At 48.9% G+C, this 27125-nt stretch overlaps 10 protein-coding genes across 10 annotated transcripts; 5 read left to right on the top strand and 5 right to left on the bottom strand.

The window, feature by feature from the left end:
- Nucleotides 1-290: 290 nt before the first annotated feature.
- On the bottom strand, nucleotides 291-2226 carry Z518_08887 (uncharacterized protein; the record flags this gene model as incomplete). The annotated part of the gene is made up of 8 exons (XM_013412844.1): nucleotides 291-567; nucleotides 622-748; nucleotides 799-1089; nucleotides 1142-1397; nucleotides 1453-1665; nucleotides 1716-1835; nucleotides 1889-2046; nucleotides 2103-2226. 8 exons carry the CDS (start codon nucleotides 2224-2226, stop codon nucleotides 291-293), a joined length of 1566 nt encoding a protein of 521 aa, XP_013268298.1.
- Nucleotides 2227-2623: 397 nt separating this feature from the next.
- Nucleotides 2624-3702, top strand: Z518_08886 (uncharacterized protein; the record flags this gene model as incomplete). Its single annotated transcript, XM_013412843.1, has 5 exons — nucleotides 2624-2811; nucleotides 2867-3018; nucleotides 3073-3159; nucleotides 3215-3583; nucleotides 3650-3702. The coding sequence occupies 5 exons, from the start codon at nucleotides 2624-2626 to the stop codon at nucleotides 3700-3702; spliced, it is 849 nt and encodes a 282-aa protein (XP_013268297.1).
- Nucleotides 3703-4397: 695 nt separating this feature from the next.
- Z518_08885 (uncharacterized protein) lies at nucleotides 4398-5530 on the top strand (the record flags this gene model as incomplete). The annotated part of the gene is made up of 4 exons (XM_013412842.1): nucleotides 4398-4560; nucleotides 4649-4822; nucleotides 4869-4968; nucleotides 5071-5530. The coding sequence occupies 4 exons, from the start codon at nucleotides 4398-4400 to the stop codon at nucleotides 5528-5530; spliced, it is 897 nt and encodes a 298-aa protein (XP_013268296.1).
- Nucleotides 5531-5655: 125 nt separating this feature from the next.
- Nucleotides 5656-7472, bottom strand: Z518_08884 (uncharacterized protein; the record flags this gene model as incomplete). The annotated part of the gene is made up of 4 exons (XM_013412841.1): nucleotides 5656-6003; nucleotides 6061-6772; nucleotides 6824-7091; nucleotides 7157-7472. The coding sequence occupies 4 exons, from the start codon at nucleotides 7470-7472 to the stop codon at nucleotides 5656-5658; spliced, it is 1644 nt and encodes a 547-aa protein (XP_013268295.1).
- Nucleotides 7473-7900: 428 nt separating this feature from the next.
- On the top strand, nucleotides 7901-9437 carry Z518_08883 (uncharacterized protein; the record flags this gene model as incomplete). The annotated part of the gene is made up of 4 exons (XM_013412840.1): nucleotides 7901-8227; nucleotides 8282-8793; nucleotides 8840-9167; nucleotides 9234-9437. The coding sequence occupies 4 exons, from the start codon at nucleotides 7901-7903 to the stop codon at nucleotides 9435-9437; spliced, it is 1371 nt and encodes a 456-aa protein (XP_013268294.1).
- Nucleotides 9438-10079: 642 nt separating this feature from the next.
- Nucleotides 10080-11822, top strand: Z518_08882 (uncharacterized protein; the record flags this gene model as incomplete). Its single annotated transcript, XM_013412839.1, has 5 exons — nucleotides 10080-10413; nucleotides 10464-11047; nucleotides 11100-11158; nucleotides 11225-11275; nucleotides 11327-11822. 5 exons carry the CDS (start codon nucleotides 10080-10082, stop codon nucleotides 11820-11822), a joined length of 1524 nt encoding a protein of 507 aa, XP_013268293.1.
- A 1811-nt stretch (nucleotides 11823-13633) lies between these two features.
- Z518_08881 (uncharacterized protein) lies at nucleotides 13634-14529 on the top strand (the record flags this gene model as incomplete). Its single annotated transcript, XM_013412838.1, has 2 exons — nucleotides 13634-13996; nucleotides 14455-14529. The coding sequence occupies 2 exons, from the start codon at nucleotides 13634-13636 to the stop codon at nucleotides 14527-14529; spliced, it is 438 nt and encodes a 145-aa protein (XP_013268292.1).
- A 3015-nt stretch (nucleotides 14530-17544) lies between these two features.
- On the bottom strand, nucleotides 17545-21321 carry Z518_08880 (uncharacterized protein; the record flags this gene model as incomplete). The annotated part of the gene is made up of 4 exons (XM_013412837.1): nucleotides 17545-18146; nucleotides 18473-20383; nucleotides 20441-20563; nucleotides 20628-21321. 4 exons carry the CDS (start codon nucleotides 21319-21321, stop codon nucleotides 17545-17547), a joined length of 3330 nt encoding a protein of 1109 aa, XP_013268291.1.
- A 284-nt stretch (nucleotides 21322-21605) lies between these two features.
- Z518_08879 (uncharacterized protein) lies at nucleotides 21606-23084 on the bottom strand (the record flags this gene model as incomplete). Its single annotated transcript, XM_013412836.1, has 1 exon — nucleotides 21606-23084. The coding sequence occupies one exon, from the start codon at nucleotides 23082-23084 to the stop codon at nucleotides 21606-21608; it is 1479 nt and encodes a 492-aa protein (XP_013268290.1).
- A 1088-nt stretch (nucleotides 23085-24172) lies between these two features.
- On the bottom strand, nucleotides 24173-25300 carry Z518_08878 (uncharacterized protein; the record flags this gene model as incomplete). The annotated part of the gene is made up of 1 exon (XM_013412835.1): nucleotides 24173-25300. The coding sequence occupies one exon, from the start codon at nucleotides 25298-25300 to the stop codon at nucleotides 24173-24175; it is 1128 nt and encodes a 375-aa protein (XP_013268289.1).
- Nucleotides 25301-27125: the final 1825 nt, after the last annotated feature.

The raw sequence follows: 27125 nt of genomic DNA, 5'->3' as shown, positions 1-27125 counted from the left end.
ACCGCTCGCTAGATGTGCCTCGGATGTGGGTGCTCTATCCATTCACAGCCGGTGTTGCAGACTGCTTTGTTGATGCTTCTACGAAATGGCAGTAACTAGACTAAATATAAACTGACGCATATACGAACATTATGATTCATTGCATTCCCAGAGCAACAGCCACCTCCCTTACTATGTACTTCTTGTTCTTGAACATTCAAGTTCTAAGGCTGAGGCATGTTCAAGTCAAAATCAGCAGCAGTTGTTGCCCTCATCAAATAGAGATACCTATACCCTATACCCATGCCAATTTAGACACTCTCGTCGCATTCCTTGGTGGCTCCGACATTCTCGTTGACGACGGGTGTGATGGCCTTTCCTATGTCGTGCTCGTGAGTTATGATGTTGTGTGTGGTGTGATCGATTTCAATATCGTGTAGATAGATGGCAACCTCGTCGGCGTCACCAAAGATTGCAGCAATTTCTTCAAGAGGCACGCCCTTGGTATCGGGAAAGAAGAACAGCATGATCAATCCACCAATGGTTCCAGGGATAATGAATACGAGGTAGAACTTCCAACCAATATTTCTTTGAAGAGTAAGCAAACCAGATTTTAAAAATTTGACTATACGTGGCACTTACTTGAAGGCAGTTGGTGCTGCTTGGAGCCACATAGTATTTGTGAGAGAAATCATGGCGACTCCCAGACAGACACCTTTGGCTCTGATATGGCTAGGGAACAGCTCATTAAGGTAACTAAATTGTGTGCCTTGCGGATGTTAGTCAATCCGAGCCATTTAATGGAGTTGCAGAGTCCACCGTCAAGACAGAACCCGTAGAAGATCTGGTAGATGAAAAGCATCGCCACAGCCGCAAGGAGAGCTGAATGATTGTCGGAAGGCACGAATTCTGCAACCAGTGCCGCCTCGATGATGAGAGTGGCCATACATCCTAACACGCCGAATGCCATATACCGATTTCTTGGGAATAGATCGACTGTTGCCATGGCCATAATGTTAATTCCCAGGGTGAGAGTGAGCCATGCCGCTGGATAGAGAAGTTGTTTGACGGGGCTGAATCCAAGATTCGCATATAAAGTCGGCCCATAATCTGATCCAATGTCAGTCTAGCTACCAAAAGAATTTAGGGGCTTGTGCTTTACTGTTGATGACCAACACTCCAGAGCATTGAATAATGAATGTCGTTCCCATTGCAAGTAAGCATCGTTTTCTATAGGACGGCTTCTTGATCATGTGCATCCACGTGTTACCCAGAGTCTTATCAATGGCAATTTGTTTTTGGATCTGATAATATTCGGCATTGGCGAACTCATTGTCCGGGTCGCTTGGATCAGAGTGCAACTTGAAGAGAATCTGCTTCGCTTCCTCGATGCGGCCCTTCATGATCAACCAGCGAGGCTATGGATTTCCGCATTGTCAGTTTCGCATATGGGAATTTGAGAAGATAACGTACCGATTCTGGGACCCAATAGATGCCACAGAGGAGGAAGAGAGGCCAAGCGCATTGAAGAGCGAGAGGGGGTCTCCACGTAGCCGAACCTCCGTCCCAGAAATAGAATCCAAAGCCAACCCATCCTTGAATGGTATAACCGAGGATAAGAAAAACGGCATGAAGGTCGACCAGTGCTCCTCTCAAATCGACGGGCACAACTTCAGACATCCAAATCTGCCAGATGAAAGTAAGGAACTGCTACCAGTAAAATTGAATAGTCGTACCGGAACAGCAGCGAGGATCATGAACGCCGCGGCTCCCGCGAAGAAGCGAAAGAGCAAGAACTCGCCGATATTAGTGCCGCCCGCTAAGAAGGCTCCCGAAACAAGGGCAATGATCGCCGGCTATATCGAATTGTCAGCTTGAACAATGGGCGAGCATCAGCTCCACTTGCCACCGCGATTGCCCATTTCCGACCCCAGCGGTCGGCGACGTAGGGAAGCATCAGAGTACCCAGAGTGCCACCGGTCTGGAACAGGCCATTCATAGTACTTAGCAAGTCGGTCCCATTGCTTCTAGTAGCCAGGGCGAAATATTCGATGAAGGATGGTTGACCTGTCTTGGTTGACTTCGTTAGCCTTGGTGAGTTGAATCAAAAGGGTGTTGCGCACCCAGAGTTGTGCCAATAATTGAGGCTGTGTAGCCATAGGTCATCGACCCAAAGCCGATAAAACACAACAACATCACATTGTATGCATTGATTTTTTGCTTCTTGAGACCCTCGCGGTGTAGCATTTTAACAGCTTCTGGTATTGTGTGCTTGTGCGTGAACGCTGGAAATTTGAGAGGTATAACTCGCCTGTGGCTGGGACCGGTGCTCTTAAAAGGATTTTCATGCCGAGATTACCGGAGGTGTAGCACCCCGGCCGGCCTGGAGTAGGTCCCCGGTCGACCGCTCGATGTGGGGAAATTCAGGGATCTCCGTGGAGGGAGAAGTGTCCGACTCGCCCTCATGCGAGTCAGCAGGACTACACACCAATTGAACTGAGCAAACCATAGGTTGCGATCAGTGTCAGAATGCCCTGACACTCTTTCCGAAGACAGCGCAATGCATGAGTCGACAAAAAGGTCGCTGACCAGCAGAAATTAACAATTCTACAGCATTGAAGGATTCCGAACTCGCATTTCTATCATGTCCGACCTCAACCTTCCATCGTGGAAAGATCTGCCCCCCGTAGAGGGCATGCCCCATGGTTGTGCCTGGGGTTTATTCGACAAGGACGGTGTTCGAGACGAAATTGGCACATTAAATCTCCTTACTCCCGCAACGGTCGTCAGGGCCCGGGAAGAGATCCGGACTGGGAAAAGTGTCGTTCTGAAGTACGGAATGCAGCTTCAACCTAAGTTCTGATGAACAATCTGCTGACCCGTGTAGTTGGCCCATTGACCATGTTCATGAACCAGGATTTGGCCGGATCAAGCCTGTGGTAAACATCACTGATTGGCGAACTAAAGGCTCTCCCTGGTATTCGTACGATGATGAGATTAGTATCAATACTCAGTCTGGAAGCCAGTGGGATGGTCTAAGTATACAATCCAGCAAGAAGCCTGCCGATATTTGAGCTGATGTCCGTTCGCTAGGACACTGGGGTCATAGCGGCACAGGGCTGTACTATAATCGCATACACCACGACGAGCTTTTGCGAACAGACCGCATTGGGATTGATCGTAAGTGATGCGTGTACGCATTTATTCTAACCTGGTGTTTAACCTTGCTCTGAAGACTGGAGCAAACGCGGAGGTATCGTCGGCAGAGGCGTCCTCCTCGATTATGTTGCCTATGCAGCTCGACACAACATCAAATACCATGCTATGACCCGGCACCGAATTACCTTGGACGTCCTGAAGGATATTGCCAAAGAACAGAACGTGACCTTCCATCCCGGAGACATTTTACTCGTCAGGTCGGGTTGGATACGCTGGTACAACGAGCACAGCCCGGAAGAGCGGGTGGCCAAAGTCAAGAATGGATCGGAATATGTGGGTGTTGAGGGATCAGAGGAAGTAGTGCAATGGCTCTGGAATTCTCATTTTGCAGCTGTCGGTGGCGATGCCATTGGGTTTGAAGCGTGGCCACCACAATTGCCGTGGTGTAAGTCAACCTCTGAGCCATGATTCTTCGTTAAGTTGCCTCCCCTGACACAACTTCACCACTTAGGTCTGCACGATTTTATCCTTGCACTCTGGGGCATGCCTCTTGGCGAATTATAGGACCTAGAAACGTTAGCGGCTGAGTGTGAGAATCACAGAAGATGGAGCTTTTTCATCACTAGTTCTCCCCTTAATACTCCAGGAGGAATTGCCAGTCCTCCTAACGCGATAGCTATATTTTAGCAATAGTGTGAAGACGGTCATTCCTAAGACGCATAACACTCGTTCTAACTAAATCTACAGTGACCATCGCTGAAGAGGTTCTGTTTGTGTGTTGGAGGAGGTACTTTCGAAGAAAGGTTAAGAGAATAATGACCTCGCTTGGCTTAGGGAATTCAAGACCATTCATTGAGTAAACACCGTAGTTGTAAGAGTAATTTTAGTTAACAGCCGGCCAAAATTGGGCAAGTCAGGAACTAAATGGCATCGAAAGAACACCTGATTACACAACATTCGCGGGGGAGAACCTTGAGAATGACAATGGCAATAAGGAACATTTCCACGGATACTAGCTAAAATTGCTCATAATACCACAAGGATGCATAGAGTAAGCAGCTCGTCAGCATGGCACGAGTCAGAGTGTTTTTGGAAGCCTACGGGGCTAGTACTGTAAAACTTGAAACTGAGGATCTCGGAGAACATCTAGCCCCCCGGGCCGGAGACCATTACCCGTCACGTTTCACCCAGATTTTGTGGCGTCTACACTCTTTGTGAATTGATGACTTCCTCCCTGTAGATTCTAAGCACCTGCCATTATGTCGACAGTCACCACACCCAATAGACGGCTGAAGCTGCTCACTGGGCAGGTTGCTCAACCTCCAATCATCGATGAGGGGACATATAAAGGAATGCCCCGGGTTGCTCGAAGGGCTGGAGATTCCCGCCTGAGATACACAATATCTCTCCAAATTATCCTATGTATGGCCACTAGTCAAAGATGGCCTGATAAGGCGTCATGCTAGGCGAGTAAGAGGCAAAGTTGCCATCATCACCGGGTGCAATTCAGTACTGGGAATGGGCCGAGCAATTTCCCACCAGTACGCCAGAAATGGTGCTCGAGCGGTCTACATCTGTGACTACGCGGATGACTACCTGCAGCTCCATGTGGAGGAGTTAAATGAACTCTATCCAGAGGTGGATATTCATGCCCGAAAGTTTGACGCAGGAGACGAAGACGGGGGTCAAGGCTGTTGTGGCCCATGCTTTGGAGACTTATGGGCGCCTAGACGTATTCTTTGCAAATGCAGCAAATTCGGGGACGTGGAAGGAAGTTTGGAACACAGAAGTCAAGGAGTTTGAGCAGACGATCAGGACGAACCTGACCAGGTAGGTTTACATCCCTCCTTCCGTCTTGTGCCTGAGGACGGAAAGCCCAGATCTTGAAGCCTGTTGCCTCTGATCAAACATCTAATAAAATGATGATCACAGTGTCTTCATAGCCATCAAACATGCTGGTCCGGCAATGCAGGTCACCAGCAAAGACAAACCCTACTCCAGTGGCTCTATCATCGCGACTTCGTCTACCGCAGGTCTTCGTTCGAATGGAGGCAGCACTGATTACAGCGCTGCGAAAGCTGCAGTAGTGAGCCTCGTGCAAACTGCTTGTTATCAGTATGCTGGCCGCAACATCAGATGCAATGCCATTGCACCAGGAATGACACACTCTGGCATGACAGAACCGGTGTTTTATAGTCCGGCGCGAGAGAGAGGTACGCTCCATAAAGTTGGACAGCTATGTCTTCTTCGTCGTGGCGCAGTGGCAGATGAGATTGCAAGAGTTGCATTATTCCTGGGCAGTGATGAAGCCAGCCATGTCAATGGCCAAGTCTGGGCAGTGGACGGTGGCCTGAGCTCTGGTTTGCCTTATAAACTGGGTAGTATGGCATGAATGATTATTGCATGATGTTTATGGTTTGACATTGGACTCGACAATAACGTATCTCTAGAATTAGCTGGGTCTGAAATATCATCACGCTGTATGTCTTCTCGCTTTGATCGACCCAGAATCTCAAATCACAGCTTCGATCGGGAATTTACCATTGCCAATGCATCCCTCTTGGCCCATTCCTTCATGACTTTCCGTTCAATTTTACCACTGGCCAGGCGAGGCACCTCAGGTACAAACGCGACGCCTCCAACCAGACGCTTATGTTTCGTTACTCGAGCGTTGAGCCACTCTCGAATCTCCTGCTCGCTAATTCTCCCTTGGGACTCCTCCTTCGGCAGCACGTACGCTCTAGGCCATTCGTTGTCTTCCAAAGTAATGCCGACAACACCAGCATCGGCAATATCAGGGTGCTCTAAAAGAGACGCCTCCACTTCTGCGGGCGACACTTGTAGTCCCTTCACCTTGATCAATTCCTAAGACGGCCGAGTCAGCTTTGAGTTCCAAAGGGTCAAGGGCATCGTGGATAGTACCTTCTTCCTATCAACTATATACATCCATCCCTCGTGGTTCATCACTGCCACATCTCCGGTCTTTAACCATCCATTGACAGGATCAAATGAGTCGAGTGTCGCCTGTTTATTTCTCCAGTATCCGAGACAGATCTGTGGGCCGCGAACGTAGAGTTCTCCACGCTCCCCGATACCTGCCTCCTTGCCTTCCTCTGTAATCATCTTCACCTCAGTGTTGGGCATGACCACTCCAACGGAACCAGTCCGATGCTTCTCATAGTATGGGACTCCAGTCGCAGCACACGTCGTCTCGGTCATACCCCAGCCCTGAGTGATTCGGACGTTGAACTTATTGGATACGCTAGCTTCAAGGTCTTTCGAAAGGGGTGCAGCTCCACAAAGAATCTCCTTGACACTACTTAGATCGTAGTTGTCGGTCTCGGGCCTCTTATTCAACATAATTAAAATAGGGGGCACTGTTTGAAGTCGGGTAATCTTATGGTCCTGAATGATTTGAAGGTATTTGACGAACTCAAATTTGCCGATGATGAGTATAGGGATGTGGTTGATGGTTGCCATGAGGATAGCATAACATTGTCCATAGGCATGATAAAGGGGCAGAAAGCCCGCCCATTTCTCTGAAGGGTCGAAGTCGTAGAGAGATTTGATCTGCTTGACATTCGAGATTGCATTAAAATGAGATACACAGACGCCTTTTGGCAACCCAGTAGTTCTAAGTCTTTGTCAACTTCAAATGCAAGCATGTTAGGGTCAAGCGAAATACCCGGATGAGAAGTTGATGGCCGCGATCGTAGTCTGTGCTTCTTCTGGACTGAGGCTTCTCCACCGCCACGACTCACCTTGCTCTGGTGTCCCAAGAATGATGCGCCAGTCCGGAAGACCCTCCAAGGAACCTGTCTCACGGCTTGAGAAAATGTATAATTGCAGACCGGGAACAGCAGATCTGGCAGCGGCGGCTTTCGCAGTCGAGGCCAAACTCGGATGCACAAGCAGAATCTTTGGCTGGAGAGCTGTGATCTGATATTCCAGTTCTTGATGTTAATTATCAGTCCGAGCTTCATTTCCTTGAGCGATACGTTGCCATGCGTGTACCCACCAGTTTCAGTAAATCCTGGGTTGGCTCCAGAGAAAACAGCACCAGCACCCACAATCCCAAGGTATGACACTGGAACCATAATATGGTTAGGTGTGAAGAGTAAGCATCTGTCGCCTAATTGAACTCCTAGCTGGTGAAGACCAAAACCAAATCGCTTTGCCAGAGTCAATGCACTCTTCGGGGAATGCCAGTGAGATGTATCTGTAGCATCTAACCAAAGTGGTTTGTCGGACGGGGTTTCATTGGCGGGAAAGAGGAAGTCCAGAATGCTACATCTCTGCAGGTACAAAGACTCGAGCTTGGAAACGAAAGGCATCTTAGACGCAATGAATGGCGGAAGGAAGGAATAGAGTCTAACACGGCGTCAGCACAGTCGCGGCTGAAGTTGTGTGTAAAGGTCAAGATCAACACATACATTTGGCGGGACCTCGTTTGGTGTTGGAGCATTGCTTGATTCAGCCAAAAGTTTTTTTTTGAGGGGGGGTGGAGTTATGATTGGCTGTACATTAAGAGACAAATCAGAAATGTCGACGTCGCATGCATCGACGTCGCGTCCACCGAGGTGTCTGCCTTTGCTGAGGTGATCTCCGTGACTGACTAAGTTACTTCAGACACCCATTCGAAGTCTCAAAGCCAATGATTTTGCTGCTCTATGGGCTTGGTACATTGTTCAGAAGAAGACTCATGGGCAATTTTTCTCTTTTGTTGGTTTGACTGCTATTACAGAACAACAGAAAAAGCGCCATGAATACCATCCCGGATCACCCATCTCTAGCCCGGATTCCCCCAGGGTACAGGACAAAACTGAGCTCCAAAGCAGTTGATATTATTGCGAGAGTACATGACTGGGTCGAAAATGAATGCATTCCGGCAGACCACATTGTCAAGGCTCAGCTGGAAAAGAACCGTTGGGCTATGCCGCCCTATATTAAGGATTTGAGGGAAAAAGCAAAAGCAGCAGGGTTGTTCAACCTCTTCCTACCTAATCACTTCAAAGAGAGTCCCGGCCTTACGATCCTCGAATACTCATGTTGCTGTGAACTTCTCGGGCGAGTTTACTGGGCTCCAATGGTAAGTGAGAGAGAGCGACTAGCTTACCCTAGCACTTACTGAAACAGAGCGTAGACCCTCAACTGCCACGCTCCAGAGACTGGTAACATTGAGCTTTTGGCCAAATACTGCACTGAAGAGCAGAAGAAGAAGTGGATGCAGCCACTTCTTGATGGAGAGTGGTCTTCAGCCTACTCAATGACAGAGCCTGATGTTGCTGCTTCCGACGCGACAAATATTGGATGTCAGATAAAACGCGAGGGCAATGAATTTGTGATCAACGGCAGGAAGATGTATGGCAATTGGATAGCGAATGAGGACGTCAAGTTCTATATCGTCATGGGTTGTTCTAATCCGGACAATCCTGACCCTTGGAAGCGACACTCGATGGTGATTGTGCCCAGGGATACGCCAGGATTGAAGAAGGTTCGGTATATGACAATCATGGGGTACGACTGTGCCCCTGAGGGGCATGGGGAGTATGTGTATGAGGACGTGAGGATCCCTGTGGAGAACGTCATCTTGGGTGAAGGCAGAGCCTTTGAAATCGCTCAGGGTCGACTGGGTCCAGGAAGAATACACCACTGGTATGTTGGCCTAATGTACGCTTCCTTCAAACTGATGTTGTTGCAGCATGCGACTGCTTGGGCAGGCTGAGCGTGCATATGAACATGCACTCATCAGAGCGACGGATGTGAGAAAGAAACCTCGGGGCAAATTGATCGGTGAATTTGACAGCAATATCGAACGGCTTGCCGACATGCGGATGGAGATCGACACACTCCGGCTGGTTGTTTTGAATGCTGCAGAGACCATGGACCTAATAGGTAACGTTGCCGGAAGATATGCCATTGCTCAGGCGAAGATCATGGTACCTCTGGGGGTGACGAAGATCATTGATGAATGCATGCAAATGTTTGCTGGCCAGGGTCTTACGCAGCACACATTCCTTCCAGAAGCGGTAATACCCCTTTTTATCCGACATTACACTCAGATTTTTCCAGCTCGCCCTAACTGTTGTTCGCAGTGGACATATGCTAGATTCGTTCGAATAGCAGACGGGCCAGACGCTGCCCACAGGCATCAAGTCGGTCGAGATCAATTGAAGACGGCAGCACAAGTCAGACTGAAGCATCTCGAATACAGGAAGCGATATCGTCAATTGGCGAAGGAATGGGGAGTGCCGGCTACAGAACGATTTGAATATGTCGAGCGTATGGAGAAGTTATAGGCTGTTTCAAAGGTTCGTGGCCTTTCGACTTTTGTTTGTAGGTAGCATTGCGGTAGTCAACCAAAAGCAGTGGCTACATGAGGCTATAAGCTCCAAACCTCGAAGACTTTTGGATGATCGGGGTTTCCCTGAGAGAGAATGCGAGGCCGGAGCTCACGGAAATTCCTCGCCAACCGCATCGACCAGCCGATCACTCGGAATAGTCGACCTCGAAGCCTACCATAACAGTGGCTGCGGGGGAATATTGATCTCTGCTTGATCTCGGAGGAGGCCATCCAGACGAATCCGAGGGCCGAGGACCAACTGGCCAAGGCTTGGACTACCCCGCATCTACTGGGTAGATGGTCCTGGCGCTGAACTTAGAATAAGCCACAGGAGAGGTTCTTATTTCCTTTGCATTTTATCACTAAATTAAACAAGTACATCACATGATCACTGGGCCTACCTGGGAATAGCCTGGTGGTGAAGACTCTCTTCTACTCCCCTCCGCCTGCACTTGTACTACTCTTCTTTGCTCGCTTCTGAGACAGCCAACCGACAACATTTGCTATTCTAGCAATCAGTTCAGAGCCATTATACCATTTTCTTTCCCTTCCTGACTAGGTACAAACTTCTGAAAATCGGTCATCAGTGGTAGAAGCCATGTCAACTGAAGCTCTCGCCGTACAGCCGCAAGCGTCAAACCGCAGGTCTCGACAAATTAGTGACAAACGACGCGACAAGAAACGCGTGGCCGATCGACTATGTCAACGCCAGGCACGAGCCCGCACGAAGACCAAGATCGCCGAGCTAGAGTCTCTGCTGGCACGCCTGACAAACCAGTCAGGTAACGAAGTCTACGGGCAGTTGAGGGAGCAACTCGAGAAGTCTCGCACCGAGTGCCAGTCCCTAAAGCGAAAACTCACAACAATCGCAACACTCGCTCGAATCAACATGGATGAAGACCTAGATGCACGGCATGACGCACCCGATAATGGTAGGCTGCAACGGCCAGGTGTTGTTTGGGGATCTAATAATCACTTGCAGGCCATTCTGATTTCTCCCCCGAGCAAGACAAGTCTCCCACGGACGATCTAGAAACAAACGATCCATCTGTGCGCCACCCGGAAGGTACTTCGTGTAATCTTCATAGACCACTTGACCTTGATTTCCCAAACGACGATAACCCCAGCTTCAATTTTTTGGATGGCATTCTAGACTTCGAAAACCTCGATCAACCAGGATTAGCGGCATCATCCCTTCGGTCCGAAGTGATGGGAGGCACCAATAACTTTGCAGCGACAGCCACTTCAATCGAACTCTCCTTTCCAGAAAGCCGGTCGTCGTGCACGTGCGTCCATCACAGCCCAGCTCTGGATCAGGCCAATATGTGGTCGTCCATGAGCCAGACGTTAATGGATTGGAAAACCCATCACTGGGCTCAACTGAAACCTGGTGAAAACCATGACGATATTGCAGTACGGGCCGTTACAGAAGGCTGGGACGCTCCGTCTCTTGGGAACTTGAGTATTTCATGGCGAATCCTGCTGCAAGTTGATCAGAAGGTTTGGGCCAACTGCCGGCCGGTGGACCGCCTGGCCGTTCTCAGCATCATGAACATGCTCCTGCAAGTACGGAGGGGTTCAGCGTCATAATCAAGACGTGTCTAACGTGGCGATACAGTGCCATCTCAACCCTTCGGAGGAAAATCTATCAGGGCTCCCTGCTTGGTACCGACCAAGGTACTAATCCTAATCTCTACTCCTCTCGCTCGTTTTCTTGTCACAACAGCGCTGATCACCGCATAGACCGTCACAAATGGCTCAAAAACATGCCTATGCCATCGACTTCTTTGTTTGGTATGTGACAATCGAGCGACACCATACAGCATTGGCTGATCTCATTTCTAGGCCTGGCATCCGTGAGCGATTCATCTACCATCAACATAAATATTGTTCCGATAGGTTTTGGTCCCTCCTAGCACAACATTTCCGTTTCGTCTGGCCATATGATCTCCGCGACTGTTATGCACATAACCGATCGACTGGCAGGTATCAACTCTCAGAGCTGTTCCGCCGTCATCTCGGCGACCTCTCGTCCTTTACTTTTTGTAAAGATATGTTCAATAACTTCCCAGAATTTGAATGCGACATTCCAAAGTATATGACTATTCCACAGAGCTTGCATCCCTATCCGGGTTTCAATCAGCTCAGCAATGAAATAGCCAGAAAAGAGCACGATAAGACGCCTGGAACTCAGGGACCGATTGACGTTGCTCCAACGCCTTCGAGCCGCTTGCAAGGCCAATGGCGGTATCTACCACAAGAATCACAAGACGGCATCACGAAAAACGACGGCCAAATGTCATGGCCCCTGCCACTCCACGTCGATTCATTTTTCTCGTAGGATGTGGGAAAATGGAACGTGGATTTGTGCAGCGAAGGGTCAAGATTGATGGGACCATGTGACTAGCCAGCTAATCTGCACCTGGTCAGTGGGATGCCACGAGAGCCATAGCTGAGGCACAGAGCGGTATTTAATCTCGTTCTAACTGGACGCGAACATTTTCAGGTTAATATTCTCAGAGGGACGCTTGAAGTTCTTGAAACGATGTTCTCACCTCTGGCATGCTCCCCGCACCTGGTCCGATCAATACATTATCACGTTAGAGACGACCAAAAATTTAGCCGTTGTCACTGTTGAGATCTGAAATAAAAGTTCACCAACGCTGGGAAACAATACAAGTTCACGGCTATCAAACACGAAGTACGAAGGTCGACAGATTGATGGTCGACTGTGTAGCATCCAACGTTCTGTGAGACCACACTTTCTTGCCCCCATTTAGATGGGCTTTGCCAAAGCTGGCTTGAGTACCTATTTCACCAACGTCGAGAATACGGAAAAACAAGAGCGTATGTTGCGCTCCGGGTTTGGCAACCATACAAAATTGTGCGGACCACCGGATTTGGCTAATTGAAGCCGTTGAACAGTTGAACGGTAGTATTGAAGAAATGGGCTGTATCACCATTAACAGGCAACAATGATGACGTACGCTCGTTAGATAGGTATATAGATAGGCTCTATTCTGCACTCATTAGGGGAGCCAGAGCACTCTTTCAATCTGTCAAACTTCTTGTACAACTTGAGTTGAAGGAGTGCTCTGTTCTTTCCTCCAACTAGATCCTATATCACACGTTTGTATAGGGAACGATCGTTGCCATCTTTCGGCATGTTCGTACTCAGCTCACAGACGAAATCCTTGTCTGGCTGAATACTCATTGCCACGCTGAAAGTGTTGCCACATATTGTCTCACAGTTCAACAGAAAAACAAGGTACATTATAGCCTGTCCGGGTGGTCTGTGAGTAGCGATAATTCCTCACCGCTCAGAATATCTATTCGATTTCGATGATATACCTGCTATTCGGTGGTGATGTCAGGACCAACAAAGAAAGCATTGGCCACGGCTATCTTATATGGCAATTGATATCCTGTCAATTCCTGCCATGAGTGACGAACCAGAGCGAGTTTTTTGGGGAGCGCGCCGTACGGTCTCGTGGGAAAGGGCGCAGCTAGGGGCGGAAACCATCGAGAAGGTCGAGTGTTTAAAGTACTGGGAACAAAGCGGTATTACAGATGAGCACCTCGAGATAGTTAATTAAATCTCTTATATACCTGCAAGGGCTGGGAGTTGTTGTCAAACGGATCTATAGTAATTACCGATAATCGATCGTCGATAACCAATTATCGATCGAGTCGTTATCGGCTTATCGAAAACCGCGCTGTCTGTGAGGGTTTAGGGTCGAGGATTTAATCAATGTATTCCAGCCAACATCTAGATCTAGGTAGAAACATTATCCTAGCGGAGCGTAAGCGTAGTTAGTATTAGTTAGCTGCAAAAGTCAAGCTGATTGGTTGAAGCCAAATCCGGCCTGTTGATTGGTCAAAGACGATGGAAACATCATGTGGTAAGGCTTGACGGTGTCACGTGAGGACGCTGACGCCGCCATCGGATCCAGTCCGTGGACCATGTGCCCGGGGAGGGGAGCACCCTACTCGATAGATGTCGATATCGACGTGATACGGTTCTCTCAGCGATGTGCTTCACGAATCGTGCTGCGATGGGTCCCTAAATACACAGACACTCTGGGTAGCGAATTGGCACACAAGCACGCGCAGAAAGCGACAGAACTAGATCGAGACATCCCCCCAGCAACTATGGTAAAGTCGGCCGCTCTACGAGAAGGGGACACACTCCTAAACGTTGAGAGAACCCGGTTCGAAACCAGCCACGAGGGTCAATATACGAGGCAGTTGGATCGCGCCTTACCAGGCACGCACACACGACGAATCTATAACGGTCTAAAACGGGATGAAGCTCAAATCGTGGCACAGCTACGCACGGGGAAAAGTCGTCTCAATAGGACCCTTTACAGCATTGGGACGGTAGACACGAAGTTATGTGAATGGTGCCAACGACCGGAAACAGTGCGACACTTTCTTGTGGAGTGCTCACGATGGACAGGCAACCACGAGATGGTGCGATGTGTCCTATCTCCTCGGAGGTTGGTTCAACGAAAGGTTAGACGGCCCAAGAGACCAGTGGAAGGCGAATATGAAGGTTATCCGTGCAGTGATTGAATTTGCGAAAGCCACCGGACGACTGCAAACGAACTCATGAGAGAGATGGCTGCCCCAAAGGAGAGAGCTGCACCGTTGAACGACCAGTAACACTCAGGAAAGCGCTCTTGACGACCGGGTTGAAAGGGGCAACAGTCTTGAAAAGGCGAGGGATCTAGTTAACAGCCGGGCCCAAGATGAACCGGTGGAGAACGGAGGTAGCGCGTAGCAATTACCTAGTCCCCTATGGGCTTAGCCCGTACAGGGTGTATGAATATCGTATCGTATCGTATCGTATCGACGTGATACACGCCTCGGATCCAGTCTGTGGACCACCCAAAGAAGCTCTATTGATCACACTCTGTGAGGGTTCGAGGTCAAGGATACAATAATGTATTCTAGCTAACATCGAGTTCTAGGTACAAGACGTAGCACGAAGAGAGTCAAGATGGGATGCTACGCAGGAAGTGCTTGAAGAACCCCCGATTATGTAATCCTTGGCATGTAGTCCCGTGACACACTCGACATAGTTCATGGATTAGATCCGAAGAGACACCACCTCCATCGGATCCAATCCATGGACTATGTGGCCGAGCAGGGCTGGGGACACTGTATTGTTGTGCCGAGAGAAGATTGATTGAATGAATCTGTCTGAGCGAGGTGCAAGCTACAAAAAGGGGCGCCGAAGGGTGTGGTGCACGTGACTAGGCTAAGCCCAATGTGGACTGCCAACATGTATGGTGTCGGCCTCGACATCTAGATGGTGCTTAGATCGGATCTTATAATATACCACCGCCATCGGATCCAATCCGTAGTCCAAATGGCCTATAAACGCTAATGGTCCTGTCGAACAGGGGGCTATAGGCTCCACCATTGAAACGCTAGTGAGAGATTACCATGAACAACGCTGATGGTTGTTACTCTGCGCGACGACGAGGTGTTCGTATGTCTATAAAGAAACCCTCAGCAACTCAACAAGTAGAGAGAGAACAGAGCGCTCCTTCACCTCAATTTGCACAAAGTTTGACAGGTCTCTACACAAACGGGGTCGACGACAAGGTTTTGCGACTGCAAGACTATTTATTGTAACAACAGTACTAATAGAGGGGTGTGAGGAGAGGGATCATAAATCGTTGCGAGCGTACAAGGTAGGGTGTGGAATGGTAATGTACTGAAACCTGTCTGTCTATCTAAGGGTTCGAAGGCTCTTCTTATACCTTCGATCCGTTCATCTTCCTGCCTCCTTTCCAACGCCCAGCCCCCTTCCTGCCACCTTTGCAGTGGCTGAGAATTCGTGGCGTGATGGGTGTTACAACTATCCCCCCTTCTAAGGCTTGCGTCCGCGCGAGCCTTTAGAATCGTTGTCAAAGCGTCCTAAGTTCTTGTCGGAGCGTATCCTAACTTCGTCGCTTTTGTTTTCGAGACTTCTCGAAATCCTGGACTAACTCTGGTGCATTTATATCGTTCTCCGGCACCCATTGGTTATATTCCGAGGGCCACCCTGTCCATTTGATGAGATAGTGGAGTTTCCCTTTCATCATCCGTTTGTCTCGAACTTCTTCGACCTCGTATACGTCCGGGTCGTCCTCGAGTTCGGGTATAGGTAATACCTCCTGTCGATCTCTAGAATGGCATTCTTCGAGTAGTTGGATCGGGAATACATCGTGAAGTTTCGAATACTGTTTAGGTAGTGCCAGTCGATATGCTTGCGACCCTATTACCTCCGTAATTCGAAAGGGTCCAACGAATCGAGGCTGGAGTTTCTTGTCTCGAAGCTTTAGATTTCGTGTCGATAGCTTCACTAGACTACCTCTTTTAAAGGCCTTTGGGGTGTGCCTTTGGTTGTAGTATTCGATCTGCCGTTGTCGTGCCACGTTCAATTGGTCTCGTAGACCTTGCCTTAGCTCATGAAGCTTTCGAATGCGGTCCTTTGCCGCGGGTATCTCTCCTTCCGAAGCATCGTCCGCGATGTCCACGTGGAATTCGGGGTCGTAGCCATAAAGAGCCTTAAATGGTGATATTCGCAGCGTATGATTCATGCTGTTATTATACGCAAATGCCGCTGTGGGTAGTAGTCCTGCCCAATTTATCCGTTCGAGGCTCGTGAATGCTCGAAGATATCCTTCGACTATTCGATTGAGGACCTCTGTTTGCCCATCGGTCTGTGGGTGGAAAGCAGTAGACATTCTTCGTTTGATGAAAGAGTAGTGGCATATTTCAGCCCAGAACTTACTGGTGATCTTCGAATCTCTGTCCGATACGATACCACTAGGGCATCCGTATCGAAGTTCTACCTCTCGATGAAGTAATTCAGCCATCTCTGCAGCGTCGATAGTGTCTCGAACAGGTAGAAATATTGCCATCTTGGTGTATCGATCCACCACTGTTAGAATAGCATTATATTCTTCCGTCCCCACTCTTACTACTGGTAGATGGGTGATGAAGTCCATCGATATCTCTTTCCATGGCCTACTAGGCTGTGGTAAAGGATCTAGTTGCCCGTATGGCTTGTGTCTTGGGGCGGTATTTCCTTGACAAACAGGACACGTCTGGACGTATTCTTCGACGTCCTGTCTCATGCCCTCCCACTTGAACTTCCTCTGAAGGAGTTCGAGGGTCTTTTGGACACCCCAGTGTCCTGCAGACTTCTCATCGTGGTGTAACCGAAGAATCTCGTGCACTAGACTCCGTTGGTTAGGGACCAGTATTCGGCCCTTGTACAGCAACATTCCATCGCTCGTACGGCCATATTGCGGTCTCGTAGAGTCACCTTCTCTGAGGTCCTTGTCTACTCGTTTACAGAAGGCATCTTCCTTCTGGACAGCTGCTACCAACTGCCGCAGGCCTTCCGAAGGCTTCTGCTGTGGTGCTTCGTTTTGGACTGCCTGTCGAGCCCTTTTACGTGTGACCGTCTGTGTCATCACGCATCGAATGAGGTGATCAGCCTTAACCTCGTCTTCTCGAGGTATCGCGGATGGCTCCTCTGAGCCTGGAGACCCCCTTTTCCGCTGTTCGGACAACACTTGCCGTCCCGACTCACTGTCGTATCCATAGGTCTTTCCAGGTGCCTGTCCTTTCGGTTCTTCAAATCCACAGGGCTTTCTGAGTGTCTGTCGTCTGGCACTTCGATGGTTTTGCATATAGCTCGGCTGTTCGAAGCCTCTCGCATACGAGTCGAAGGTGCTCTGTATGCTCTTCCTCTGTCTTCGAAAAGATCAGAATGTCATCAAGATAGACGATGCAGAAATCATCGACCAGCGCCCTTAGGACTTGGTTGATGTACGCTTGAAAGGCCGCCAGGGCGTTCGTTAACCCGAACGGCATTGCCAAATACTCATAGTGGCCATATCGAGTACGGAACGCTGTCTTCCACTCGTCTCCTGGCTGGATTCGAATACGATAGTATGCATCCCTTAGATCAATCTTGCTGAATACCGTCGCGCCATTTACGCGGTCCAGTATTTCACCCATAAGTGGCAAGGGGTATCGATTCTTGACTGTGATCTTGTTTAGGCCTCGATAGTCAACACAGAGAGTCTTAATCCCCCATCCTTCTTTGGCACGAACAGAATCGGTGACGCAGCTGGACTTTTCGAAGGTCTAATGAAGCCTTTCTCCAGATTCTCTTGAAGGTATCGTCGAAGGACTTCGAGCTCTGCTTGAGATAATGGGTATAGAGGACTATACGGCGGTTCCTGTCCTTCCTGGGTTTCGATGGCTAAATCGATGCCTTCTCGATTCGGCTCCAATTTCTTTGCATTCTGGGGAGAGAAGATATCGACGTATTCCTTTAGGGTATTCGGTACGCCATCCTTACTCTCCGCACTATCACTGGTTTCACGGAGTAGGGAGTTACACTCCACGAGTGCATATACCTTCGGTCCTTTCGTCAGTCTTTTTCTAAACGCCTTAGCTGATTCGACCTTCACGACACGTCGAATATCGTCGTGGTGCGTAGGCAGACGAAACTGCCATTTATTCCCACCATCTCTCTTCGTTCGTAGGGATATATCGATCCCGATTTCCCCTAGCGTACATTCGCCTAGAAGTAACGGGGAGTCCTCTAGCCCTCTGTCGACGGCTAGGAAAGGTTTTCGATACGAACGAGTAACTCCTCGATGGTCAGTCATTGTCACGAGATGCCAAGACGCTCCTTCTTAATTCTGAACTGATGAAAGAAGGCTGACGCATCAACAACTGTTATGACTGCCTTCCCTCGGAGACATTCCACAACATGAGTCTGTAATGGCATAGGGTATGAATCTGGGACGGTAAGTTTGTTGAGAGCTCGCAAATCCACAACCATTCGTCCTTTCGTTTTTCCATCCACTTTTCTCCACACGACAAACAATGAGCACCCAAAAGGAGTGGGTTCCGTGACCCATTCCATCCGGCCTTCTCTATGTAGCTGATCCATAGTTTGATCCGCGAACTCACGGTCCTTAAGTCCTAGTGGGTAGGGTTTGGAGGCAAATTTCTGCTTTTCCCATCCTTCCACAAGCGGGACCGGCATATAGTCTTTCTCTGGTATCGTAATTGGACCTCGATCGATCCAACAATCGCTGTATTTCTCAACACATCGAAGTAAAGCTTGAGCAAACGCGGGATCTTCATTGCAGATGTGGACACCATTGGAAGCAGTGATTTCAGGAATATTCTCGGGTCTTCCGATACCCAAGTTACGAGCGGGTTGCGGTGCTCTCGGCGTTTGGAATTCGGCGCCTTTTTCATCCATTACCACATCACCTTTAGTTTTTGGTGACGTCGCCGATCTATTTCGGGTTTTATATTCTGCTGTCCTTGCCTCCAGGTTCTCCAGTTCAGCCAGATCTTTAGTGACAACAGCACTAAGATCAGCTTCTGTAGACACATTGACGTGGTCAAGATCAAAAGGATCAACAAGATGTGGCCGCAGAAAATAACTATGATCTTCGAACTCTCTGACGTGCCCCAACCGGAACTTACTGGGAATGACCTTCGGGTGGTCTGAGTTATTGGCCACGGTGACGAAATGGACTTCGTCGACAATTGCTGGTTGTGCACCCTCGAAGGCAGGCTCAAACATGAAGCTTCTTGAAGGTGGGAGCTTGACGACGCGGGTTGGAACAGAGCCGACTGAGTGTGGTGCCACCACAGTTCGTTGTGATGAAATGACTTTTCGAGAGACTCTCGGTCCTCTGCGGTGGATGGTAACAGGTACAATTAAAGGAAAACCATCCTGCTGAATAGAATGGAATTCCATTTGGAGTTCTTTGAAGTTGACCGTAGTCATATGTGGGAACAAAAAGGCATTTCCCAAAAGCAATTTGGGCGAAAGATTATCCTTGATCCATGCTTGAACTCGCACTTTGCCCACAGCGTCTCGGCCATTAATCTTTCCGGGGATAAGAAGATCAAATTCTGCAAGTTCTGTAAGGTGCACGACCCCTCCTACTCCTTCAACGGTGGTGGAGGCGCTACGATCGATTTTAAGCCCTGGGATACGAGACACCCACTCACGGTCCACGACTGGACGAGAGCATCCAGAATCGGCACAAACTGGTTCTGGGGTCGCACCATCCTCTCGTTGCACATTGAATTTCATGAAGGTGTAGCCGGTGAGATGGCCTTCATTCTTGAGCCCAATTGGCTTTGCTTTCACGATCTCGCCTTCCAGAACCTTCAAGCAAGGCTCGCGAGGAGTATCGACTTTTTTTCGCTCTTCTTCTCTTGAACATATGTTGGAGTAGATGTGCTTGAAGAGTTGAGTCCTTGATGAGAACCCTGTCTTGCATTTCCGACATGTCAATTCCTTTGTATCGTAGATTGACAGAGCTGTATCGGGTTGGTCATCATTTTGCTCTGGTTCGTACTCAGACGCATCTGCGGGATCCTCTCGTTCAGCGAAAGTGAACTCTTCGGCAAAAACATACCCCTGGTCATTCAATTCCTGATCATATTCCTCACCCGCGGAGAGCGGGACGTCAAGGTAATCCTCATCGGAAAGGTTACCATAATCCGTCTGGCGTCTGAAACGTCTGTATTTGCCGGGACCGTAGTAGTTCTCTTTGTTGCCGAGAACGTTTCGTCCTTTGCCCTTGTCCTGATCTCGTTCTTTTGCCCACCCGGCAGCGATCTGGAGTCGAGGCTTTCCGCTGATGAAGCCTCGCGGCTGGTGTCTGTCAGCATATGAATTCTGTTGAGCAGCAGGGGCAACATTAGGAAAAGGTCGACTTGGGTAGCGATTAGAGCTGCTTCCCTGGTATGGTCGACGGTTGTAGTTCAAGAGCTCAAGCAGCGGACGTAAAGCAGAAAATCCATCGGGAACACGACGCTGATTAGAAAATTGTTCACCTTTAGCGGGTCCGGCTCGAGTCGTTGGCAGCTTCCCCGACTACTGGTATCGCACAGGATACGATTGCTTACTAAATTTTTCTTCCCAAGCGTCTTGCTTATCTCGCAATGTGTCAATGAATTGCCTGACCGTAGTGGTGGATGTTGGTCGGTCAATCAACACTCGAAGCTCCGGGTCAAGATTGTTGTAAGCTTCTGAGAGCAGTACCTCGCAGACAGGTCTGGAGGTTCTTTCGGACAATTTCAGCTCTTCCATTACTGGCATGATCCTTAATCATTTCGGTGAAAAGGAAGACACTTCGCCAATATGTAGCTTGGCCAACCTGGACACATTCCCCTTCACCGAGGGATTCATCAAGATCTGGGTCAAAGAATCCAATGTCCTGGGGTCTCCATCGTGTGTCAGAGACGTGGTCACCTGCATCAGTCACCGCGCTTTCAGGGCTCCTAGATGCTTCTTGTGTTGCCTCTTGCCCACGGGCCTCCAGTGCGTCGGCGATGAGCCGCTGTATCTGCTGGAGAGCAGCCTCAGAAAGCTCATTCGCCATATCGCTCGATGATGATTGTGTTGTCTCTGATGGCTCTCCCAACTCTTCAAGTGCTTCTGAGTCCGTCACCCTCGTAACAGGAAAGTGACTCCCTGATGGAATCTCTAATGATGTTGTATACTTCTTGAATCTTTCTATTGCTCTTCTGAATGAGAATTGACTAACTGTCCAGTCGACCGGAAAGTACGTCTGGCCTCCGGCCTGTGACTGAGCTCTGGTGGCCGTTCGCGGGGTTGTAGGAGGAGGAGTGGGATGCTTGGTAATAACCTTGGAGACTCGATCTCTCACTTCTTGATCGACCAAGTTAGGGTTAACTGCAGCTGACGGGGTCGCGGACAGATACGCGTTGATCTGATGAGCGAGCTTGACGGTGGCTTCTGAGAACAGATCGTCCCGTCTGCTCATGTAGGCGGTTGGATTTCCTGTCAAATGGACAAGATGGATGGAGGAATGGCAGCCCCTCGATCAGATGGATCAAGAAGCCTTTGACGGAAGCGTTGCTACCATTTGTTGGTAGTGGTATTCATTTCTCTCATGATTAATTGTCTAGCTAAGTTCTATTCCTATTTTAAGAGGGGTAGATGTAGCAGCAAGGCAAGAAGGGAAGGAGCGTCTTGGCATCTCGTGACAGTCATCCACCAAGTAGCCCAGTAAGCTCCCTTTGCTTAGTGTCGAACGTTCCCGGCTGACTACCATAGTTTTGGGTACTCCTTGATATAAGGCTTTGGGTCCCGTTGTTTTACAAATTCGACACCTACCGTGTCGATTTCTGCGCACGTATCTAGTGCGATCTCAACGTCCTCGGGGTCGCGATCTCGAACGTTCAGTTTGCCCATTGTGCGTAGGTAATCTCCTGTACGCATTCGAGGCTCTTCTTCAGGGCTAAAAGGGAGCCTTACTCGTTTTCCGAATCTGACGAGTCTGTTAAGTCCCAAGCCTTCTTGGCTAGTCGTTCTTGACCTTCTTTCGACCCTCGGTCGCTTTGACGACGTGAACGCCTGGCTTCTTTTTTTGCTCGACGTCTCCCTTATCGTCCTTTCGAGGATAATGGCTATCCTCCCCCGATGATAGCTAGCAATATGCTCGATGCTTCCACAGATGAAGCAGATTCTCTCTCCTTTGTCATTCTGTCCGGAGGCGAATTCCTTCGGGCCCTTCGACCTCCATGATTTATTCTCGGCCTTCTTCTCGGTCTTATTTTTCGTATTCGAAGAGTGATTTGTGTTTTTCGATGAACTAGATTGCGTCGTCGAGGTCGAACTATTAGCCTTCGACGATATCTTGTTCTCATTCCCGAGCTTCTCTTTTCTCGGGTCCTTTTCATCATGCTTAATTTCTTCCCACATACGCGTGGCGAGGGATAACATTGCCTGTCGAGTTTGTGGGAGGGGGTTGATTCCACTAAGTCGAATAGCTCGACGAAGGCTGGGCCTTAGTCGGCTAAAGAATTCCATGGCCCTCGTACGTTCGCCCTTGGGCTCCATCTCGTGTTCGAGACTTGTCAAGTAGACATCGAATGCCCATAGTGTCTGATCGAATCTCTGTCTAGCTTTGAACCATTCGATCTGCGTCGTGACCTCGTCGTTGCCTTGATCCCGAATCGTATCATTAAGCCAAGTAATAAAGGCTTCCCAATCGTACTCATCATCAGGGTTCGTACGTACGCGATTATTCCATAGTGTCTTCGAGTCTTCATCGAGGTGACTTAGTGCTTTAATGACTTTGGTGCAGTCGTTGTCGTACTTGTACGGAGACGCGTCGAAAGCTCGCTGGATCTCGATTCTCCAGTCACTCCAGGCCTTGAGTGTAGCGCCTATTTTCAGCTCTTTGATGTTGTTGTACTTGAGGTCATGATCAGCTCGTCGCTTTCGTGGCCTGTCATCTTCGTCGGAGTCCTCGTGAGCTCTCTTGCCTGTACGAGCCTTCACGAGTTCTTGAATCCTGTCAGTAAGGATTCGAAGCTGTTCGGTGGATAGTGGTTGGTTGTCCACTAGGTCTTGCATTTGTCGAAGTCCCATCGGTTGGTGGACGTCAACTTCGTCACGGGTTCCATCTTCTTCGAATTCGGTAAGCCCTCGAGTAGGGCTCACGTCGGCTTCGCCACTCTGCTGGCTGTTCTGACCATTCTCGGTTCTCGAACGAACCGTTGCTCTTGTCGACACTGGCATTATGATCGGTCTCCGAAGGTTAGAGGTTTCAGAGTTGTAACAACGAAGGGTAAGGATCTGTTACGAGAGGCGTAGGGAGAGGGATCACAAATCGTTGCAAGTACACAAGGCCGGGTGTGGAATAGTAATGTACTGAAACCTGTCTCTCTATCTAAGAGTTCGAAGGCTCTTCTTATACCCTTCGATCCTTCTATCACAGCACCCAGCCTTCTTCTTACTGCCACTTTACGAAGGCTGGGGATTCAATTCGATGGCTGGGACCTTCTGTTTACGACGTGGTATGCCGGGATGTTACATTGACGCATTCGCCAGAGCAATTCAGGAGGAATGGAAGGCAATTCCTCAAGAAACAATTGACAATCTGATCAAGGGTATGGACACACGGGCGAATGACGTATTGGCTACAAAAGGGTGGTATACACGCCACTAATCATATCAAGGAATGCCAAGGAACGGAAGGGCAAGCGTGATTCAAATGGAAATTGATGGAATTGACAGTCCTATATGATATCGACTCGATCGCTTGAGGAGTCAAGCGATGATGGGGTGAGATGAGCAGGTTATAAGCCTGCGTCTCGCCCGGTATCTAGTGTCTTGGCAGGGGCCGCCCTGACAAATCAGGCCTCAAATCGAGCACAACTCTCTGTATTTAATCAGCTATAGAACAAACCTAGTATGACTTTGATCGGCAAAGTACGTACCTCTCAGTAATAATTTGTACAAAGAGTGATCCATTGGTGGGGCAGTCAGCATCGGCACGATACCGGAGACTTTTGAACTGGTGCTGTAAAAGTGGTTGTGGAGCAAGTAAGGTGGCGGATTCCTCTGCAGATCGCACCATACTCCGTTTTAGGCGGCCAAGGCGGCTTGGCTTGCCCGCTTCGGGTATGATCGCTGGCTGGGCGCGCCCGCAGCTTTTGACGTCGCTTCATCCCATCGTCTCTCTTCTAACTGATTAAGTATACACAAGTAATCTCAAAAAGACACGGTTTTTGAGCCATAACTTCAATGCTAGAGGCTTAGGATAGTCCGACAGCATCGAGGTTCGCGACAAGGCAAACCGAAAGATAACAGCTGACTTCCACACCTCAAAATTGCATATCCGCAAACATCATCAACCCAGTGCCTTCTTTGCACCCAATATACTCTGCTTCTACATCGGAAGATTTCAGTACACACATCTCAACATAGAGAGACGCATTTTTGTCGTTATATCCCTCTCCACCAGGAGCAATTAATCCCGTTGTCTCTTTTCTCAACTTGACGTGGTTGTGGAAAGCGCGCCCAGATAGCTCAAAATGAGCCATGTCGAGCCAGTAGATGAGCTGATTCGTTTCAATTATACGGTCAGCTTCCAGCTCTTCAATATTCACAGTCGGATCTATACCGATGACCTGATTTGTCAAGCGACTTTTGTCAAGGGCAGAACTTGAGTTTTTTCTGGCGATGTAGGCTTCATATGCCACAACACCATTTTTGTTCCTTTCCTTGATGAGGTGTTGCTTGAATGATTCAAATAGAGGCTGCACGCGGTCCATCCAGGAGCCAATCACACCGTCAGCACGCTTCAATTTTCTCTGGCCCTCATGGAGAAAGAACAAGTTGTCAGGCACTCTGGACACCTTTAGTCGCCCTAGTCGAATTGCACTGCTTGGAGGAATTTCCAGGTCAACGATCTTCTTGCCCTCGCCTGCTCTCGATTTTGCGTGTTGCGTAACATATTTCGAAGTAAAAGTATCCCCAAGAACGGTGTGCTTGTCCGTTACCTCGGACATTCTTTTCCTGAAGACTCCCCAGTAGCCGATGTCCAGAGTGGGTTTTGTGCCGACAACAGCGTTTAGGCCCCATGGCGTGTCTACGCTCATAGAACCAGTGAAGCGAGACTTGGGCACTGTCAAAACTTCCCGCCAGACGCCTGCATCATCCGGTAAACTGTTCCAAAGATTCTGAAACTCCTTGGATTCATTCCATATCTGATATTCCCGGCAGTCCCCCCAGTAAGCCAGAAATGTCGTCGTACAATTGCGCCCCATGCGATCCACCTGGCCTTGTTGCTCATTTTGAAGGTACTCAACCCTATCTGCAGACTTATGTAAGAGCCCCCATAAAGAGTTGATAACACTTTTCTTGAAATCTGTGACGCCGTCATGTTGAACTCCGAAAATTCCCAAAGTAATCACGACATCATTCTCATCGAAATTCGGTATATAGGCCATGATTGAGATTCTTTGGTTAGAAGTGGGAGAGCAAAGAGAGCAGTCCTACTCTAAATATACTCATTATTTGCCAATATGTATTGTGGCCAGCAGGTACGTCACCTATCACTAAATCGAATGGTTGGAGCTCGAGGCCTCACAAACCGAGTTTCAGAAGTTGGGCCACCATCAGCAAGTAAGCTTATATACCCCTTGTCACAAATTATACCACGAGCGCGGAAAAATATTCCGAACAAAGGTTCCCTTGGCTTGCAGGGGGCATTCAATCGAGATGGGATTTGTTTAAAAAGACTTAGACTCGTTAACTTACCCGGCGGCATCCGGCCCCGAGGTTATATGTAACGGAAAATGAGGTAGAGTCAGTGCTTCTTATCACCAATTATGGCACTAGAGTGTGGAAAACTTCCCGCACAAATTCGTTTCGTTCGCGAGGACTGTCAAACACATGCACCACGGTAAGCAGGTCCTCGAACGGGAACCAAGAACCATGAGTATTTCCTACGTGGCCAACAGTCAGGCCAACGGACGTCTCAGTCAGGCAGGCAAACAAGCCGTCGACAGTCAAACAGTCAGGCTAAAGGCCTTTAACTAAGGCCAGACATCAGGCAAGAGTAGATATGCTTAGTAAGTGAGAGTAGCCAATCAGACATCTACAGCACCAGTTCAAAAGTCTCCGGTATCGTGTCGATGTTAACTGCCCCACCAATGGGTCACTCTTTATACAAATTGTTACTGAGAGGTACGTACTTTGTCGATCAAAGCCATACTAGGCTTGTTCTATAGCTAATTGGATGCTCTTTCAAATGCAGAGAGTTGTGCCTCGATTTGAGGTGACGTGTATGCCGCCCTACACGGGGATTCGTGTCCGCGCCGCGTTGCCCCCCGGGATCCCCGTCGTCTATTGGTCCCCCATTCCGCTTCCCCGCGCCACCCCCGCACCACGCTCACCTAATCATCGGTAAGTGGAGCATCATGCGATTCCGACCAATGAGAGATCACTGAGAGTAGGCCCGTAAACTGGAAGAAAAAAAAGGGTTTTTCAAAAAAGGTTCTGTAACGATCGTGCAACTCGAGTCTATAAATAAACTATTCTATACAATAAGTTGAACTCCTACGTCGATAATCATCGTCGTCGTCATCATCGTGATATCGAATGGATTATCCACTCGATTTTAGTGTTGAGAGAATGGATGCAGGAGTGCATACGCATTGGGCTATTGTTGGACAATAGTATTGAACAAATGCTATCCAATCATTTACAACAGACTAGGACATTTTGCAACACTCGCTCAATAGGCTGTATCACCATTGACAGGCAGCAATGGTAACGTACGCTCGTTAGATAGATATATAGATGGGCTCTATCCTACATTCGTGAGGAGAGCCAGAGCACTCTTTCAATCTGTGATTCTGGCCAAGACGCCAAGGACGGCGCCTATAAAACGGCCACGAATGTTCATAGATTAGGCTAGTCTTCAACACACTTTTTCACAAATCCACGAAGTTCAACAATACTTAATCCGAGAACGATAAACCGAAAAAATTGTTAATCCGACGGCGATGGTTCGGAAAATATGTAATCCGTCTGGGGTTGAGCGGTTCACGGACTGGATCCGATGCGTGGACCATGTCGATATCGAGTAGAGTGCTCCCCTCGGCCACATGGCCCACAGACTGGATCCGATGGCGACGCGGTAGGGATGTCCACGTGACTTTGCCATGTCATGTACCCACGTGATCAGCTAGCTCGGCGGTCTTGGCGTTGCCGCACAACGCCAAGCCGTAACCGGGCGATGCCAAAATTTAAAAAAAAAAAAATCGAGTT

This window comes from Rhinocladiella mackenziei (genome assembly GCF_000835555.1).
Source record: "Rhinocladiella mackenziei CBS 650.93 unplaced genomic scaffold supercont1.7, whole genome shotgun sequence".
NCBI classification, from domain to species: Eukaryota; Fungi; Ascomycota; class Eurotiomycetes; order Chaetothyriales; family Herpotrichiellaceae; genus Rhinocladiella; species Rhinocladiella mackenziei.
The sequence above is the reverse complement of the archived record's forward strand: the minus strand, read 5'-3'. Positions and strand labels throughout refer to the sequence as shown.